Source organism: Mustela nivalis (assembly GCF_964662115.1).
Source record: "Mustela nivalis genome assembly, chromosome: 18".
Classification (NCBI taxonomy): domain Eukaryota; kingdom Metazoa; phylum Chordata; class Mammalia; order Carnivora; family Mustelidae; genus Mustela; species Mustela nivalis.
In genome coordinates, this window is record NC_139037.1 from 26,658,487 (window position 1) to 26,678,741 (window position 20,255).

Below are 20,255 nucleotides of genomic sequence, written 5' to 3' on the forward strand. Positions count from 1 at the left end.
ATATTTTTCAAAATCAGAAAACAAGGGCTGGCAAGGATGTAGAGTAATCACAACCCGTGTGCGCTGCTGGTGGGAAGGCAAAATGGCGCTGAGGATGAGAAAACAGTACGGAAGTGCTTCAAAAAATTTAAAGATAGAACTGCCATATGACCCTGGATTTTGAGATATACTCAAAAAGAACTGAAAGCAGGATTTTGAAGAAATATTTGTTCACCCATGTTCACAGCAGCATTATTCACAAGAGCTTAACTATGGAAGCAACCCAAGAGTTTATCAGTGGATGGATGGATAAGCCAAGGGTGGTGTACACAGATCATGGAATGTTCATCAGCCTCACAAAGGAAGGAAATCCTGACACTGGCTACAACACAGACAAGGGTCAAGATGTTGAGTGAAATGAGCCGGTCACAAGATGGTTCCACTTATAAAAGCTACTGAGAGTGGTCAAATCATAAAGACAGAAAGTAAAATGGTTGTTCCCCAGGGTTGGGGGAGAGGAGACTGGGGAGCTATGGTTCAGTGGGGACAGAGTTTCAGTTTTCCAAGATGAAGATAGATGGTGGGGATGGTCACCCAAGAGTGAATTTAATACCACCGAACTGTGCACTTAAGAATTGTAATGATTTGTTAAGTTCTGTGAACTCAGAATCTATGGAGAAGTAAGAACACTTTGTTTAAAGTACTTAACATTGTTACCGACATATATGGGAAACTTTGTCAGGGGGATAATCTGATCACTAGAAGGACACATTCTTTCATGACATCTTTCAAAACGAGTAAAACTTGATGGTGTTGTCTGTTAAAAAAAAAAAAAAAAAAAAGAATGGTTAACGGGCCACCGGGCGGCTCAGTGGGTTAAGCCACTGCCTTCAGCTCAGGTCATGATCTCAGGGTCCTGGGATCCAGCCCCACATCGGGCTCTCTGCTCTGCGGGGAGCCTGCTTCCTCCTCTCTCTCTGCCTGCCTCTCTGCCTGTGATCTCTCTCTCTCTGTCAAATAAATAATTAAAATCTTTTAAAAAATACATTAAAAAAAATGGTTAAGATAGGAGTGCCTGGGTGGCCCAGTCGGTTAAGCATCTGCCCTCAGCTCAGATCATGATCTCAGCATCCTGGGATGGAGCCCGAGGTCAGGCTCTCTGCTCACTGAGGAATTTGCTTCTCCCTCTCCCTCTGTCCCTCCCCACTGCTTGAGCTCACTCTCTCTTTCAAATACATAAAATCTTTAAAAATGGACATGTATATTTTGCCACTATAAAAAAAAATAAGAAGTTGGCCCATGAATCCCGAGGTGGTCACCATTTGATCACTGACCTCTCTGTGTTCTACCCGAAAAATCAGTCCAAGGTTGCCAGGGTGTGGACAGTGGTCTGTGGGTTAATATCGGGGCCCAGGGCATCTCAGTGATGTGGGGCCTGAGTCTGTGGGTTTGGAGGACGAGGCCTGAGGCTAGGGCACAAGGTGAGAACACGCCTCCTCTAGTGAGAGTGGCTGGGATCTCGGCACTGCCCAAGGGCTGACACCTTCCTGCTCGCTCAGGACATTCCAGCTTAGACCTCTGGGAACAGGTATCAGGACAAGCCAAAGCCTTCAGGGCTGCAGAGGGAGAGATGGGGTGGGGGCGGGGGGTGGGTGCCTAGGATCCATGTTGGCAGGGAGGGGATATGTGCAGATGTGTTGCAGAATGAGGAGGTTTAAGGGAAATGACTGTGCCCAGCCACCGTCTGCCCCTTCAGGGCGCGAGGTGGGGCCTCAGCATCCTCACTGCCCCCCTCTTACCCCGCACCCCCGGGCCTCACCGTGCTGGAGCTGAGAGGCAGGCTGGCTTTCTTCACCGGCCTCCAGCTGGCTGGGAAACGCTGAAAGAGAGGGGGAATGGAAGACGTTGTGGGGACGTGGGGGGATGCTCTGGGACCAGCTCTGGGACTGGCTGTGGCCCGGTGTCTGGCTCAGGGCTCATCTGTCAGGGCGGGTCCCCAGCAGGAGAGAAGTGAGGTCGACACTCGGCCCGACCAGGGAAGGCAGCTGTGGGTAGAAATGTGCGCGTACATGCAGGTCTGTACACGGGCAGGTACATGTGTGCATGTCTAAATGTGCACATGTGTTTCGGCATGTGCACGTGTGCACTAGTGCACACACGTGTGTGTGATTATACACACAGGCATGCACTGTGAACCCCCTGCATTCCCTACACTCTGCCTCCTGCTAGAGCCCCCAGGTGGGTTCTCACTTCCTCGCCAGGAACACTGCTGCCCCTCAGTGCTGTTTCCCCACGATGCTGTGTAAGTAGAAGTTGCCAAAAAACATGCCCAGAACTGAACAAGGGTGCCTGTCAGCAGGGGGCGGAGGGCTCTGCCCATGGCTGCTCCTGACCACGATAAGAATGATGGGCCGGGGCACCTGGGTGGCTCAGTGGGTTAAGCCTCTGCCTTCGGCTCAGGTCATGATCCAAGGACCCTGGGATCGAGCCCCACATCGGGCTCTCTGCTCAGCAGGGAGCTTGCTTCCCGCTCTCTGCCTGCCTCTCTGCCTACTTGTGATCTCTGTCAAATAAAAAAATAAAATATCTTAAAAAAAAAAAAAGAATGATGGGTCATCTGGAATTTCTTGGCTGGAATGGGACACCGGCCCTTTCTGTCCCTGTATCCAGCCTTTCTGGGCACCTGGGGTGAGGCAAGGTGGAAGAAGGGGCCTTCTGGGTCTCCAGCCGATTTGGTGAAACTTGGGAGTTTACTCGAGAAGTGCTCAGAAACACAGAATTTTGCTCCTGTCTTGACCACGTCACCCCCGTGTGACTCAGGCATGGATCCTGGCCCTCCCGGGCCTCCCAGGCTTCCCGTGACAGGGGCCAGCCGGCTGCTCGGCACCCATCCCCTGCCCTTACCGACTCCGTGGCCCCAGGTACTGAGCAGGGGCACCTCGAGGTCCAGCGGCACGTCCAGCTCCATGCACACGCAGTGGATGAACGCCTGCCACGTGGCCCAGCCTTGAGCGTGCAGTCTTTTCAGCTGCAGGATGACCCCCTGTGTGGCATCCTGGGCCTTGTCCCCGGAGCACAGGTCCATCTTGGGGAGGAAGAACTTCACCTTGGCATTCAGCCATTCTGAGTCTTTGCTGAGCAGCCTCACAAGCCAGTTCCACAGGTGCTCGGTGCCCAGCTGGAGGCTATCGGGGTCCATGAGGAGCCAGCCCTGCAGGGACAGGGGAGAGGTAAGCTGGGGGGCAGGCGAACAGGGGGACAGGTCAGCTGGTAGGAAGCCAAAGGCGTAGTCAAGAACCATGTCTCACATCTGGGGGGCCGTGGGCAGGCAGACAAGTGGCTTCTTGGTGGAGTCTCCTTGCTTGTGCCCAGGGATCGGTCCCAGAGAACAGCCTGCTTCTTTGGTACTCCTTACCCCCTGCTTATCTGTACCTGTGTCCTGGCTCTGGAAGGGTCCAGTCCATCCCCTGTGGATGCTTTCCTGAGAAGGCTTTATTTTTCCCCGTTTCCATGGACCTATTTGTGCTGCTCTCTGAGCTCAGCTCATGGCAGAGACAACTCATGGTCCCCGCACGCCCAATCTGTTCTCCCCTGCTTCCTTAGTATTAGAACTCCTGAATATTTCCTGCTCATCTGGAATAAGCTCTATTTCCCAGCCTCCCTTGCAGTTAGAATAGGCCATCTTATTAAGTTTTGGCCACTGGGATAAAGGTAGAAGTGTTGTATATCCTTCTTCGCTTCCTCCTTTTAGTTGGGATGTCAAAGTGATGGCTGCACCTTGGGCAGCCACGGAGGACCATGAGGTGGAAGCCAGTTCCTCCAGTGGTGGAGGGTAAGGCTGAACTTCTCTGACATGACAAGGAGATACACTTCTGTTTAAAGCACTATTGTTTAGGGATTTTTGCTATTTACACTGAAACTGAGTGCTAGCTAATACAAACCATCTCCTTCTCTCTCAGCAGATTTTCCCCTTCTAAACTGGCACTCAAACAAGCTGTTGGTAGGTAGGGGTACCAATATACATCAAGGGGCACTACATAGCAAAGCTTAAAAAAATTTTTTTAAATGATGTGGGAATTCTGTTTCTAGCACTCTAGCCTTAGGAAATAATTATGAGTGTACATAAAAATTATAATTACAAAGCTGTTTCACTGCAAGGTTATTTATAATAGATAAAAACTGGAAACAACTTAAATGTCCAAAACCTGGGGATTTAACTAACTGGTGGTCCCTCATAAGGTGGAAAATGCTGTCACATCTCCAAATCTACTTTCTGGTACCATTTCCTTAAGAACAGTAGCGAACACTTAGAAAGCACAGACTGTGGGTGAGGCGTGGTTCTAAGTGCTTTATGTGTCTCATATAATCCTCATGACTGCAGAGACCCCACTTCCAAATCTGAAAAGAGTGGGAGGCTCATGCTGGAAGAGCAGCCTTACCAACTCTCAGAGGCTGGGGTGCAGGACTGTATGCCCCGGGGTTCAGACTGCATCTGCTCCCCTTGACTCCCACAAGGGCATGTGTCCTCAGCCCCCTCTGGCCATCCCTTGGCACCCAGACTGGTAGCAATAGCTCCTCGTTCGGCCACAGGGCTTTAATTCATGAAGCATGCTCACATCCATGCGGTAGGCAGAGATCACCATCCCCACTGAACAGATGGGAAGACGAAGGCCAAGGATGTACCCAAGGTCATCATGCAGGTCCATGGCAGAGCCAGGCTCAGAACTGAGATTTGCTGCCTGTTGGGTCAATAAATTTCGGAGGCCTTGGAGCCCTAGACGGCAGCAGCCAAGGACTAAGTCCTTGGACTTTGTGTAATCTTGGTCAGAGGGTGCGGTTATGGCCGAGGACACAGCTTCTTTTCTGGGCTATGGTGTTCCAAGTCCACAATGCCCATAAAGAAATCAGCCAGGATAGCCAGGTGTCAGGTGGAAGTGAAGAGTGTCTAGATGGTATAATTCTGGGGGAATCCCTTACCCCCAAATGTGTCCACCCTGCCCGTATGACACAATGCCTTTGCTTCTGCCATGAAGCCTCGGTCCCCTTGGGGTAAAGCATCATGCCCTTTCAGGAAAACCACCCTTGAGAAAAAAAAGCCTATTACATTATTATCAGTCAGTAAGGCTTCTATGGAAAAGAGCCTTGGAGACAGAGGACTACAGTAGAAAGATCCTCAGCCCCAGAGTAGGAAGACTAGTGTTCTGACCCAGCTCTGCCTGTAATTCTCTGTGGTAGGTATTAGGATTGGTCACATATATTCTCCTTCTCCTCCTCCTCCTAGACCCATGGTTGGACGGCACCCCCTGCCCCCTTGAAGTCAGCCATGGCCACGAAACTTGCTTTGGTTAATGAAATATGCTAAAGAATGACTCGTGTCATGTCTGCGCAGATTTCCAACATGCAATTCGCGAAGTTCTTTCTTTTCCTCTACCCTGGGGACCAGCACTATTCCAGATCTTGGCTACTCCTTTTGCCGGGGCCCAGCAAGGGGATAATGTGGAAGAGAGGTCCTAGTTGGTTGACAAGAGTCAAGAAGCCGGAGCGGAAATAAGCTCTTATTGTCCTAAGCGACCAGGACATTGGTGGGTATTATGGGACCATAAACTAGCCTATCCTAGCTGATTCACTTATGGTCTGGCCTTGAGCAAGTCTATTCTCGAGCTGGGCTTTAGTCACATCATCTATAAAATGGGTAGATTGGATTCTGTCTCAATGCCCTCCCTGATCTTCCGTGTCTGATGATCTTTACTCTCAAGCTGAATGGTGGCTAAGGCGAGGTTTGTTGTATGAGGGGCAGCCCACGGAGCTAAATCTGGGTAGGGAGCAGTCTTGGTAGGGACTAGGAAGGGAGTGAGGGAGTGGATGGGAGGGAAAGAGAGGAGGTGAAGGGTCAAGGTCACCTACTTGGCCTCCTGGTTCATCATAGATGTTCTAGGGTGTCCGCAAAGACCGTCTCATGAGGTCCTGAGCCAAGTCCTATGCTCTGAGCTGGATTTGCACGTAGCTTCTTTGGGTAGGGTCCTAAAGAGAGGAGACAGGGCACTTTCCTCAGTATTCCAAATCCCAAATCCTCTGGAGACACCTCGGAGGCATTCGACCCATAAGAGGCCTCTACCCGCCTCGAGCACAGATCTAATCCTTCCCCAACTACATCTCCTTTTGTCCCCGGACTGTGCACAGCCCAACCCTCGCTGGTGTCACCTCCTGCCACATGTGGCCCCAACTCGGGCATTTGCCTTCCAGTGACCTGTGGCATCAGAGTAGGCCCTTGGAATCCAGCAGACTTTCGACAGCTAATTCATCTGGATGAAAACGGAGTAATCCTCACCACCAATGCCAATTTCCTTTCCCAGTAAACTCCCCACCGGGTAAGATTTGCAATCTTGTTTCTTACTACATCTGAAGAATTTTTGAGGCAGTTGAGAATAAACATTCTTTTTTTTTTAAGATTTTATTTATTTGAGAGAGAGTGTGAGAGAGAGTGAGCATGAGCGGGGGGGGGGGGGAGGGCAGAGCGAGAAGCAGGCTCCCCGCTGAGCAGGGAGCCCACGCGGGACTTGACCCCCGAGATCGTGACCTGAGCAGAAGGCAGATGCTCAACCAATTGAGACCCCCCCCAGGTGCCCCAAGAATAAACATTCTTCTTTATGAGAAAACCCAGAGGCACTGATCACTGCCTCACGAAGAGCACAATGAAATGACACCCTGGCTCACGGGCCTGAGAGAGACGTTGTCTAACAATACAGAATGGACGAGAAGAATGGCGGCTGGAAAGGAGAGCGAAGGCAGGCAGGCAGAAGAGCAGGTGTGCACGGCCTGGGTGTCTACAAAGGGAAGGAGGGAACCACGAAGTTCCGGCGCTTTAGATAAATCCACATAAATACCGAGCCTTCTAAACACGAGAGAGGTTAACCACTGTTGTTTTTTGTTTTGTTTTAAAGATTTTATTTATTTGACAGAGAGATCACAAGTAGGCAGAGAGGCAGGAAGCGAGAGGGGGGGAAGCAGGCTCCCTGCTGAGCAGAGAGCCCGATGCGGGGCTGGGATCCCAGGACCCTGAGATCATGAACTGAGCCGAAGGCAGAGGCTTTAATCCACTGAACCACCCACGTGCCCCTTAACCACTGTTGTTAGAAAAAAGACAAGACAGGTTTGTGCCTCCCCACCCATTTGGGTGTGGAAGCCTGCATCACCAGTGTGACTGTATTGGGAGGTGGGGTCTTTGGCCCCCGGGGCCAGGAGGATGGAGCCCCCGGGAGGGCTCAGGGAGCTTACAAGATAGAGGCAGGGGAGAGCCTGCTTCCTCTCTGCCCCCCCCGCCCCCGCCTCACCACCATACACGGAGAGGGTGGCCATCTACCAAGGAAGAAAGCCCTTGCTGGACACCAGATCTGTGGGCTCCCTGAGCTTGGGGCTTCCCAGCCTCCAGAACTGCTAGGAGCAAATGCATGTCATGTAAGCCACTCAGCCTGGAGTGATTCTGTTACAGCAGCCCGAATTGACTAGGATGAACCTCCCTGTGACCGCAAAAAGTAGAAGAAGAAAACCCCCTCTGAGTTAACATGTGGATTTAAGGTGGTGCTGCTTACACTAGAGCAGGATACTTGGGAGGACGTGATCCAATTATAACAACAGTCATTTAGACAGAAAAGGGCAGATATGACAAGTGTTTATATACCTCAAATATTTCATAACAAACAGTTTAAGTTTGAATGAGAAAGGGAAGACAATTCTAGCCAGCACTATTTGTTGGGAGAGGCAGGCGGTAGTGGAGAGGCTTTCAAACATCACAGGGCATCTTATTAAAGCACATATCAGTAAAACTATTAAAAATTGAAAAATATGGCCAAAGGAACGGAATCAAAGTAGCTTCACATGCACCTAAAACACACCCATTAATCACGATATTAAGATAAGACATATGGAAAAACACATCGTATTAACATACATGGTAATACAAGTGTTTTAAATGTAAGGAATTACTGTTTAATTAAGGAATGGAATGAAAATGTTCTGTCTGGGAAGCAGGAGGCATCTCACACTCCCACTGAAGGGCCATAATGTAGGAAAAGACAATACAAGCGTTGGTTGTGGATGAGGAGAAATGGGAACTTCATATCCTGCTGTGGGGGGGGGGGGCAGAAAACAGAGCAGCCCCCTCGGAAAACAGTGTGGCAGGTCCTTAAAATGCTATCCACAGAGCGACTGCAGAACCCAACCATTCTACCCTCAGATTTCTCTCCAAGAGCAAGGAAAACGGATATTCACGCAAAAATCTGTACACGAATGTTCATTATTCACAACAGCCCAACAGTGAAAGCAATGCAAATGTCCAGAAGCTCATGGATGGAGAAGTAAAAGCCAGTCTATCTCTACAATGGGATATTATTCAGCCATAAAAAGGAGCAAAGTACAAATACTAGAGCAAGGACGAACCATAAAAAAGTTAGGCCAAGCAAAAAAGCTCCCAAGTATATCACTGGGTAAGTGTGTGTGTGTGTGTGTGTGTGTGTGTGTCCATGTGTGTCTGTGTTTGCATACACAGAGACCAACTCTAGGGCTACACAGCAGACCAGGGATAGGACTTTGCCCGGGGAGGGGGGATGGGTACCCAGACAAAGGAGAATCCTCTACTCTGTACTCTTTCGGACCAGTTTTACATGCAAACATTTTAATAGGCAAATTTTTATTAAAAAAAAAAAACAAAGGGGTGCCTGGGTGGCTCAGTGGGTTAAGCCTCTGCCTTCGGCTCAGGTCATGATCTCATGGTCCAGGGATCGAGCCCCGCATGGGGTTCTCTGCTCGGCAGGGAGCCTGCTTCCTCCTTTCTCTCTGCCTGCCTCTCTGCCTACTTGTGATCTCTGTCTGTCAAATAAATCTTAAAAAAAAAAAACAAACATAAAGACATTCACATTAAAAACCAGAAGGGGCTCCTGGGTGGCTCAGTTGGTTAAGCACAGAACTCTTGATTTCAGCTCAGATCACGATCTTAGGGTTGTGGCATCGAGCCCCGTGTCAGGCTCTGTGCTCAGCGTAGAGTCGGCTTGGGATATTCTCTCTCTCTCTTCCTCTCCTTCTGCCCCTCCCCTCTCTTGCTTTCTCTCTCTAAAATAAATAAATAAAATCCTTAAAAAAAACTGAGTAAATGTTGCCTCATTGTGTAAAGAAGATAAATCCATGGTGATAAGTAAGCACAAGAAATGATCAGTGATGGCTCACAGAAATGGAAGTTCCTCCATTAGGTTACATAATAAAACTAAAATAGAGGGGCACCTAGGTGGCTCAGTGGGTTAAAGACTCTGCCTTTGACTCAGGTCATGGTCCCAGGGTCCTGGGATCGAGCTCCACATCAGGCTCTCTGCTCAGCAGGTAGCCTGCTTCCCTTCCTCTCTCTCTGCCTGCCTCTCTGCCTACCTGTGATCTCTGTCAAATAAATAAATAAAATCTTTAAAAAAAAAAAAACAAAAAAACCCAAAAAACAAAAACTAAAATAGTACTAGAAGGCAATCAATAAGGATGAACACATATGTCAAGTATGACAGAGAAAGCCTAAAAATTCAAATCAAGAAGTAATTCATACCTATTAAGGACATATTTTATTCTACGTTTCAGTTGGACGTTGGTGTGTGTGTTATGGGGACAGAATGACATTTGCACTGGAAAAGGAGCTGAAGGGGGTGAACAGACAGCATAAAGAATACAGGCTAGACGGGTCAGGGCCTCTTGGCCTCCACGACTTCAGCTCTCACAACTCTAACACTCGGATGCTCTGTGAGCATCTTATTTTATTTATTTATTTATTTATTTTTAAAGATTTTATTTATTTGACAGAGAGAGATCACAAGTAGGCAGAGAGGCAGGCAGAGAGAGAAGGAGAAGCAGGCTCCCCGCTGAGCAGAGAGTCCGATGTGAGGCTCGATCCCAGGATCCTAGGACCATGACCTAAGTTAAAGGCAGAGGCTTTAACCCACTGAGCTACCCAGGTGCCCCATCCTTGTATGCACTTTAAAGTGTCAAAGTCCCAAACGGCAATTCTGACCTTCCTCTTCCCGCATGAACTGCTTGCTTCTACCACCACCCTTCCCACATCCCTGAAGGTTGGCCTCCTGCTTCCTGGAGCTCCGGCCAAGGAGGACTAACTTTTCCCGTATGTGCTGCAGACTCTCACTTCCTCCGCGACTGCTGCCTGAACGCGGTTGCCACCATTTCTCACTGGGTCCTTTGGACCAGGAGATCTGGTACCTCTTCTGCTGGCCCCAACATCCTCCACGGAGGCTCAGAGTGTCCTGGTCAGGCTGTGGCCCACGGCAGGTGCCTCCATCACACAGAGCACCCTCCTGCACCCCAAGTGAGAGCCAGAGTCCTTTCCAACGCTACCTGATTGAACAGTTTAAAAAAAAAAATGAAAACTTTATTTTAGTAAGTGTTTATTTGTAAGTTTATTTATTTGAGAGAGACATAGACAGAGACAAAGATAGCAAAAGAGAGCACAAGTGGGGAGGAGAGGGAGAAGCAGGCTTCCCACTGAGCAGGGAGCCGGACATGGGGCTCGATCCCAGCACCCTGGGATCATGACCTGAGCGGAAGGCGGATGCTTAATGGACTGAGCCACCCAGGCACCCCCAAACATGACCACTTTAAAATTTCATTTGTTGCCTTTTTTTTTTTTAAGATTTTATTTATTTATTTCACAGAGAGAGAGATCACAGGTAGGCAGAGAGGCAGGCAGAGACGGGGGGGGGGAGCAGGCTCCCCAATGAGCAGGGAGCCCGATGCGGGGCTCGATCCCAGGACCCTGGGATCATGACCTGAGCCAAAGGCAGAGGCTTTAACCCACTCAGTCACCCAGGTGCCCCCCCTTTTTATAAAGACTTTATTTGTTGCCTTTTTTTTAAAAAAATTAACTTTTGGCACCTTATGTTTGGTGCTTTACGTTCACAGTTAAGAAAACTGTTCATTTTGTCAAGAATGCTCAAACGTGAGGGGCACCTGGGTGGCTCAGTCGGTTGAGTGTCATTCTCTTGGTTTTGGCTCAGGTCATGATCTCGGGGTCAGGGGATCTGCTGAGATTTTCTCTCTTAGCCCCTCCCCCAGTGTGCATGCGCACGCGCTCTCTCTCTCTCCCCTCTCGTTCTCAAAAAAAAAAGAAAATGTTCAAACAGTAGAGCACACAGTTGCATATGATCTTTTCCTGGACTTAGAAATCTCATCTCTTCCCATTTAATTTAGTTTATTTTGCTTTGGGTTTTTTTTCTCCTTATTAGATTGGCCAGCAGCTGCTGTCTCTCATGTTTAAAGAGACAAAACAAAACTTTCATTTCCATTTATCAGTTATGTGGAAATTTCTCTTTTTTAGTTTTATAATTTTTTTTTATCTCCTGACTTCTCTTCCCTGATTTACTGAGACTGTTATTCATTAAGTTTATGAGTGAGTTTCTTGCTTAAATAATTTCTAGTCTTTCCATTTTAAAAAATAATAAGAGAAACCACTTTTGGCCAATCTCCATGAATTTCTGTCAAGTTTATATCAAATTTACATTACAAGTAGATTATAATTATAATTTTTTGAAAGATTTTATTTATTTGACAGACAGAGACAGTGAGAGGTAACACAAGCACGGGGAGTGGGAGAGGGAGAAGCAGGCTCCCTCCCGATGCAGGGCTCGATCCCAGTACCCTGGGATCATGACCTGAGCCCAAGACAGATGCTTAATGACTGAGCCACCCAGGCACCCCAGTAATTATAATTTTGAAGTGGGTCATTTAATGGAGGCCAAGTTATTCTTTAAACCTTTGCCATTAATCTTTTGTTTCACTAGGCTGTACAAAGAATGACTCCTTTGCAATTTCTGCTTTAGGGAAGCATGTTGAGATTTTCCTTTTTTGCTTGGCATATGACAAATTTTAAAATATTCCATGACATTTGTAAAGTTACTCTTTTTCAATAAATACAGATTTCGAGCCCCCAAGTTATGCCGAAATAAAGTCTAGATGGGGCCAACATTTAAATGTGAAAAGTTAAATGGTAAAAGTACTAGACCACAGCTCTTCAATTTACAACAATTCATGAAGCTATACATTGAATTTTCTGCATTTTTTTCTACATTACGATTTCACCACAAAGCCATTAAATTTTTTTTTTTTAAGTGCTAGAAAAACACATGGGGAAAAGTTTAAAAACATAATATCAGGATAGACAGGGTCTAGCTGGGCATGACACAAAACTCAGAAATCGTAAAAGAAAAAAAGGGAATGAAATTGAAACTTCTGTATTATCAAAGAACACAGCAAATAAAGCAAGAAGACAAATGGCAAAGTGGGAAGAAGTCTACACTCTGCATCACAAAGATATGACTGCTTCTAATATATCAAGAGTGAGTACAAATCAATAAGAAAAAAAACCAATGACCTGATAGGACCGTCGGCAAAGAACCTGAACTGTTTACAGAAAGGGAAACATGAATGTTCTGAAATGTATACGAAAACATGTTCTGCTTCACAGGAAGTGAAAGAAACACATGTGAAAAACTAAAAGAGACATACAGTTTCCCAGCTCTTAGATTGTCAAGGGAATTGTACAGCTGGCAAGGTTGCGAATTAGCAAGGTTTGGACGCCTTGCTCATGGGAGTGTACACCGACACAACTTGATCTACGAAGATCGCAAATGCCACGGAACCACAACCAGCAATTCCACGCTGATGCATCTATTTGTCACGTGCAAAATAACAGATGTTCAGGAACACTTAGTGTTGGCTTGCTTATAGCAGTGAAAGACTGCAAAAACTCTAAATGTCCCTGAATGGTGGAAATCCATGCTGGCATCAAAAAGGACGAGGCTGAGCCATGTGGGATGACACGGAATGGCGTTCGTAACACGCGGGCATGGTCGTCTGGGCACAGTTATTTCTAACACTCAGCCGCTGTCTGTCCTGGTCTCGTTTCTGTTGGAACTGCCTATCAGCTTCCCACCACCTCTCAGATAAAGTCACACCACGTTAATACATCCGCCACAAAGGAGGTGCCACCTCCACATGCGGGGGCCCAGAAAGGTTCAAAGGATGAATAAACAAATGGTCTTTTGCCATGGGGCTGCTGGCCACCTTCCATCCCTCTCATGCACCTGCTGCCCTGTCCATGGGACAAGACGCAAGGCCCCACCTCCCCATCCCACCCGCTTGGTGCACCCTCTGCCTCCAATGCCCTCCCCCTTTCCCCCTGGCAAACTCCTCCTCTGCACCCAGTTCAACTCCAGGAAGTCCTCCAGGCTGCCTTCCCAGACCAAGCCACGCCACCCCCCCGCCACCGCTGTCCTTCACTCCTTAGTGTTCTGTTCTTTCTCCTCCATGCAGGTCACCCCGCCCCACATTGCCATTTCCTCTCAGCCCACCGGCTCCCCTCTGCACGCCAGCAATAGCTTGGGGGCCAGGACACGGCCCGATTCTGGATCAGAGCAAATGCCTTGCACCAGGGTCCTAGATTTGAACTTCTGCTAGTTGCCAGCTGTGTGGCGTTAGTCGGATTACTGTCTCTCAGCACCTCAGTTTTCCCATCTGTAGCATGGGGATTTTTCTAGATCAGGCTTTTTAGAAGCAGAGCCCGAGACAGGGGTCCCTGCAAACGTTATTTATTGAGAGGGTAAGGAAAGTCTTGTTTCAGCCTGATACACCGTGGGGGCTGGGAGGGGGGTAGCTCTGGAGTGTGAACAACGCCACAGAGTCTGTCCTGTCCTGTCAAGGGGCAACTGACCCATATCCGTCAGTTGTTGCCTGCGGGTCATGCCCAACGGATCGGGAGGGAGGCACTGTAGGAGATCATTGCTATTAGCCAACGGTAAGCCTTCCAGAAGGGTGCCGACGCTGGCGGCTTAGGCCCACAGTGGATGGGGGATGGGAACGCTGGCTGACTGAGGGGGGAGCAGGTGAGTGAGAGGGATCACCATCAGAGTCTGCTGCGGACTTGCGATCATCTACCAGGCAAGGTCCACGGGAGATGCAGGCATCTGGCCCTCGCGAGAAAGGCTCAGACGTGCCGACTCTGATTACAAAGGGCACCGCTGTTATTTCCTCCGTAAGCCCAGCCCAGCGTACAAGGAAGGAAGGCAGGGATGGCAGAGAGGACACGGCTCGGGGCACAGACTTCTGATTGCTGCTCCTTTGGTTTCTTTGCTCGTCCTGACTCCCCAGGCTTGGATTACGGGGGAGCCCCCAGGAGGCCGGGCTGACCTGTCTACTTGTCGACTGGCTTGTTGAGACCCATCTCTTCATCTTCTCCCGGGGGGACCCCACCTGCCTTTCCTGTGCCCAAGGGCCAGCGGGAAGGGTCAAGTCGATGGAAGCCCTGTCCCCACGGCACTGGCAGGCCCAGTTCTGCCCCTGGCTCCTGGGCCAGGGTGGAAGAAGCGAGGACACAGAAGGGGCAGCTGAGGACGGCCAATGGGGAGAGAGGGACAGAGGTAATAAGGGATCACGTCCAATGTCAGCACCAGAAAGGCCATGGTCAGTGGGGCCCTATGAAAGGCTTGGCCACCCTGGGGTGAATCAGACCCACAGGGGCCCTCACGTCCTCCCAGAATGCCAGCCCCTGCCAGGGGTGATGGCAGCAGCCGGGGCCCCCGCCCTCCCCCAGAGGTGGCTGGCTACAATCAAGGCTTCAGAGGATGCCTGAGCCTCGGGGCAAAGGGAGATGGAGCTGGAAGAGGCCTGGGTGCGAGTCCGTGCCCGGCCCATTTTACAGACGGGGAGACTGAGCAGCTCTCGCGGCTACTAGGCAGCATAGGCACGGCTGGCCTGACCGGATGACCAGGTGGGCTCTTTCCAGGAGGCTGATGCAGCCCCACCCCAGGAGTGGCCCCCGTCTCATGGGGGTGCCCCAGAGCACACAGCTGCAGAGATGTCAGCAGTCATTTCCGCCCTCACCCACAAAAGCTGGTGGGACAGGCAGCAGGGGGCCTGGATGCAGCACATTTCCACAGAGGGAGGATGTGGGCTGACTGTGCCTTTGAAAACCATCATCTTCATTGTCCTCACAACATTAGGGTCCCCAGGACTCACACTCGGTCACATCGCTTGATCCATGTCGAGGTTCCCAGCGGCGAGGAGACTGGCCAGGTCACAGCTAGAGAGCCACAGAACCGGCAGTTGACCAAACATCTCCAGGCCCTGGAGCCCTCTGGGGGGATGAAGTGAGCAGCTGGGGTGTAGGGAAGCGGGCAGGGAGGGACCCGGAGAGGGCGGAGCAGCGCGCATCCGTACTCTGGGCCTCAGGCCCAGGCTGTCCCTCTCCCACATCCAAGGAGGTCTCTCTCTTCTCATCACTGCAGACTCGGGAATCTGGGTCTTGGCCCATACCACTGGTTTAAGTCACCTCTGTCACCCCCCCTGCCTTCCTGCACAAAAGTCTTGGTCCTTCCAGTAGAGAACCCCCGAGGGTTTCCAGATGCACCCTCCTCTGGGACCAGCATGCCCTAGAGCCAGCAGGTGACCAAGTAGTGGCCTTGCCTCTCCTGCTTAGCCCCGGCAGTTTGGGCTGGGCACCCAAAGTGGCTAGTGAGGCTTCCATGAGAAGACTTTCACCCAACATGTTCCCAGGATCTGCCAAACTTATCTGCACTTTAGAATCATCCTGGGGGGCTTCCAGAAATTCCAACGGGCCACACCCTGGACCAATCATAGTATCATCTCTCCAGGTGGAACGTAGGCATCTATCTGAACTCTCTCATGTGCTGACAAGCTTGGGAATGAATGTTCCAGGCTGGGTTCAATGACACCCGGCTCTCCATTCCCAGTCGGGGGAGAATGGTTTTGTGTTCTCTTGCATTTGGCGCCCTGCCTCTCCAGCAAACCAGAGCCAAGGGCTTCTTGCCCTCTGAAAGGCTGGGGACAGGAAAGCCACCAAGATGGCCTTATTTAGATGAAATCCTGTGGGTGTCTCCCAATGACTAACACTTCCGCCTCTGCCCTGCTCCTTGGCACCTTGTGCTCCAGCTCTGTGGCTTTGCCAATGGCTGTCACACAGGCCCTGGCTCAGCACAGCTACACCCAAATGGAAACAAAGCTGAGGTCTGGAAATTCCCTCTTTATCTCCAACCATGCCATTGCTGAAGAACCCAGAGAAATATGTTTTTGAAGTTCTGGGGCCCAGAGTCAGACCGAGAAGAGCAAATACCATATAATCTCACTTACATGTGGAGTCTAAACACCAAACCAAACCAACCAACCTAATTAAAAAAAAAAAAAAAAAAGACACAGAGAATTGTCAAGGAGTGCTGGGTGTAGTAGGGTGGGCAAAATGGGTGAGGGGTGCCCAAAGGTACAAACTTCCAATTATAAAGTAAATATATCATGGGGATATAAAGTAAATATATCATGGGGATGTAATACACAGCTGAGTGACGAGCCTTAATAATACTCTATTGCAGGGGCACCTGGCGGGCGGGCTCAATCCATAGAGCATGTGACTCAATCTCCGAGTTGTGAGCCCCATGCCGGGTATAGTGATTACTTAAAAATTAAAAAAAAAAAAAATCTTAAAAAAGGTAAAAAACAATACTTTCTTGCATTTTTGGATGTTGTTAAAAGTCTTCAACACCAGAAAAAAAAGTTTTTTGTAATTTTGTAACTGTGTGGCGACAGATGTTCATTATACCTCTTAGGGAGATCATTTTGCTATGTGCGTAAATATCAAATCATTATGTTACACACCCAAAACTGATAAAACTTCACGTGTGAATTACACCGCAGGGAAAAATGAAAAAAAAAATTTTTTTTTTGAGAGAGTGGTGGGGCAGAGAGAGAGAGAATCTCAGGCAGACTCCATGCCCAGCACCAAGCCCAATGCTCCATCTCACAACCCTGAGATCGTGACCTGAGCCAAAATCAAGAATTGGACGCTTAAACTACCTGAGCCACCCAGGCATCCCCCAAATGAAAAAAAATTATAAAATAAATATATAAAATAAGACCTATGCTGACCCCAGAGGCTTTTTTCCTAACTGAAGCACATACCACCTTCATAAATAATTCTTTCCAAAGTGACCACTTCCACAGCTCTTGATCATTTTTTGCTCATAAAATAGAATCAGTCATTTGAAAAGTTCTGAACATTGCAGAAATATATAACTTGAAGTTTATAGCTCATGATCTCACCCTTTAGGGAGAGGTACCCAATTTCTAAGTCGTTCTATGCACATCTGAGGCCACGTCTGCCTGATCTGAGACTCAGAAAACCATTTCCTTAAAATTTTTCTAAGAAGCATCTCGCATTGAGCTTCGTTTCCTAAACTGGTGTTCACCACGAACAGAAGATAACCCTCGAAAAAGAGAAAGACAAACAAACGAAGCAAAACAAAACCAAAAGGACACTGTTGAAACGGAACCAGAGTCACTGTCTGGGCACAGCTCTGGCCTGGGACCTGGCCTCCCGTTGCTGAAAAGGAGACCAGGCATGTGAGAAGCATGAGGTGAGCCCCAGCTGAGACTTTCTCCTTGACTTATCTGGAAAGATATAAGAGAACTGAAAAGAAGATAATGTTCTCCCTTTATGACTCAATTTACATGAATGCCTTGACTGCACGCCTCCTAAAATCATCCCGTTGACTCCTACTGGATAAGTCTCTGTCCGGACCCATCTATTTCAAGAGCTGGGTCCCAAGGCCCAGAGATGCACAGGACACCTTCCAGACCGCAGGAAAAAGGCTGTCACAAAGACATATAAGTCAGCAAGCTGTTTCTGATGACTTCTCTCTACAACCAGACGCCACGACAAGATCTGAGTGCCTCAGAGTCACAGCTCCCCAGGGCTTGAAGGCTCCCTCCCTTTCCCATGAGGGGCAGAAAGACCCACCAAGGCATGAGGCGGGGCGGGGGGGGGCAGTGGGTCTGACGGTCTGGTGACTGTATAGGTGCCACCCATCCACCAAGGAGATGGGTGCTGGGGGCATAATGCAACTTCCCAGGGGCCTGCCGCTTCTACCTCTGCACAGTATTTTGGGAGAGAAATGTAGAAATGTGGTCTCAAATACTTGAGAAATAAAGGTCGGGGAGACGGTGCTGGAAAGATGGCAGGAAGCACCAGGACTCTGTCTCCCCACCGAGACCAGAATGGGCATGGGCAAAACGATCTATCTGACAGAACTGTTCTGAAACTCTGGAGTCTTTGAATGCTTGCCACGTCCAGACGTCCAGGGAAACACGTGGGTGGTAAACTGGGGTTAATTTCGGTCAATTCCAGCTCTAAGCAGGAGCAGCTTTCCACACCCCAGACCCAGCCACATGGCGGACAGATGCGCCCATGTTCCTGGGGCAGCTTGCACACAACTTACAAGAATCGGGGTGAGTGAAAAGGACCCTGTCCTCCAAATACTGGAGATTTGTGCTCTGCTTGCTAGTTACTGCTTCTGATCACCGAAGTGGAGAAAGAAAAGCAGTCATTGTTGTCGTGTCTCCCCTCATTGCTTCAAGACACTCTCCCCCCGGTTTAATTCTCTGGAGGCTGAGAGGGCCACATCCCTTTGTTCCCATCATGATTCTTCCTTTTTTCCCCTTTCTGGAGCTGGACACTAAAGACTCGGACATTCCAAAATGACTACAATATAAGAAGAAAATGAGAAAATGACCCCATATGCCCAAGGAAAACTCAGAAAAGATACCAGAAGATGTTAGGCTTACCCTCAGACTGATGATCCTTGGCACAGAGACATCCCACAGCAATGCAAAAACCGACACAAGAAACAGAAACAGTAACACAACTCCAGCAAACGGTGGGGAAAGGAGAGATTCTGATTTCCAGAATTATCACATTATTATAACTCCAATGTCCAGGATTCAACAACAACAACAACAAAATCACAAAGTATATGAAGAGACAGGAAAGGATGACTCATTCGAAGAAAAAAAAAAAATCAACAGAATCTGTCCCTGAGAGAGACATAATGGCAGACAATGATTTTAAAACAACGGTCTCAAAGAGGCACCCGCCTGGGTCACTTAGCTGAGCCTGAAACTCTTGATCTCAGGGCTGTGGGTTTGAGGATCACAATGGGTGTGGAGACTGCTTAAAAATAAAATCTTTTTTTTTTTTTTTTAAGATTTTATTTATTTATTTATTTATTTGACAGAGAGAGAGAGAGAGAGAAAGAGAGAGAGAGAGACAGCGAGAGAAGGGACACAAGTGGGAAAGGGGGTGGGAGAGGGAGAAGCAGGCTTCCTGCTGAGCGGGGAGCCTGAGGGAGCCTGATGTGGGGCTCTATCCCAGGACCCTGGGATCATAACCTGAGCCCAAGGCAGATACTTAATGACCAAGCCACCCAGGTGCCCAAAAATAAAATCTCTTTTTAAAAAACTGTTTTAGGGGTGCCTGGGTGGCTCAGTGGATTAAAGCCTCTGCCTTCGGCTCGGGTCGTGATCCCAGGGTCCTGGGATGGAGCTCCACATCGGGCTCTCTGCTCAGCAGGGAGCCTGCTTCCTCCTCTCTCTCTCTCTCTCTCTGCCTGCCTCCCTGCCTACTTGTGATCTCTGTCAAATACAAAAATTTTTTTTTAATATTTAAAAAATAAAATAAATAAATAAATGTTTTAGATGCTCCAAGAACTAAAGAAAGAGAAAGTCAAGAACACGATGTGTGAACAAAATAAAAATATCAATAGAGAGAAAACTTAAAGAGAAATCACAAAGAAATTCTGAAGCTGATGAGTACAATCACTGAGATGGAAAATTCACCACAGCGATTCAAAGGCAGATGCGGATAGGCAGAAGAATCCGTGAACTACAAGAGAGGACAATGGACATTACTGAAGTAGACGGACAAAAAGAAAAAGATTTTTTAAAAAAAAGCAAAACAGAGAGGAAGACAAACCATAAGAGACTTTTAACTCTAGGAAACAAACAAAACTCAAGGAGGGTTGCTGTAGTGGGGGTGGGGGGGTGTGATGGGGTAAATGGCCGATCCATTAGGTGATGGAATGAGCACTGGGTGTCCTACGCAACTGATGAATCACTAAATTCTGCCCCTGAAACTAATAATACCCTACATGTTAACTAAATTGAATTTATTTTATTTTTTTAAAAAGATTTTATTTATTTGACAGACAGATCACAAGTAGGCAGAGAAGTAGGCAGAGAGAGAGGAAGGGAAGCAGGTTCCCTGCTGAGCAGAGAGTCCAGTGTGGGCCTTGATCTTAGGACCCCGAGATCATGACCTGAGCTGAAGGCAGAGGCTTAACCCACTGAGCCACCCAGGCGCCCTGAATTTATTTATTTATTTTAATATTTTATTTATT

The 20,255-nt window shown here is 48.6% G+C and overlaps 1 protein-coding gene across 10 annotated transcripts in view; it reads right to left on the reverse strand.

The window, feature by feature from the left end:
- LOC309853896 (protein NLRC5-like) overlaps positions 1 to 20,255 on the reverse strand; it is a 94,899-nt gene that overhangs the window by 41,209 nt on the left and 33,435 nt on the right. For 7 of the 10 annotated variants that reach the window (XM_082712497.1, XM_082712498.1, XM_082712490.1 and 4 more), the window contains 3 exons: positions 5,884 to 6,000; positions 2,884 to 3,190; positions 1,799 to 1,858 (listed from right to left, as the gene is read on the reverse strand). In XM_082712497.1, the coding sequence (XP_082568623.1) occupies positions 1,799 to 1,858; positions 2,884 to 3,178 (355 nt within the window). In that variant the 5' untranslated portion in view covers positions 3,179 to 3,190; positions 5,884 to 6,000. Of the gene's footprint in view, positions 1 to 1,798; positions 1,859 to 2,883; positions 3,191 to 5,883; positions 6,001 to 15,030; positions 15,149 to 18,645; positions 18,836 to 20,255 lie in introns of those variants that run through there. The other 3 variants (XM_082712496.1, XM_082712493.1, XM_082712499.1) reach the window with 3 other exon arrangements.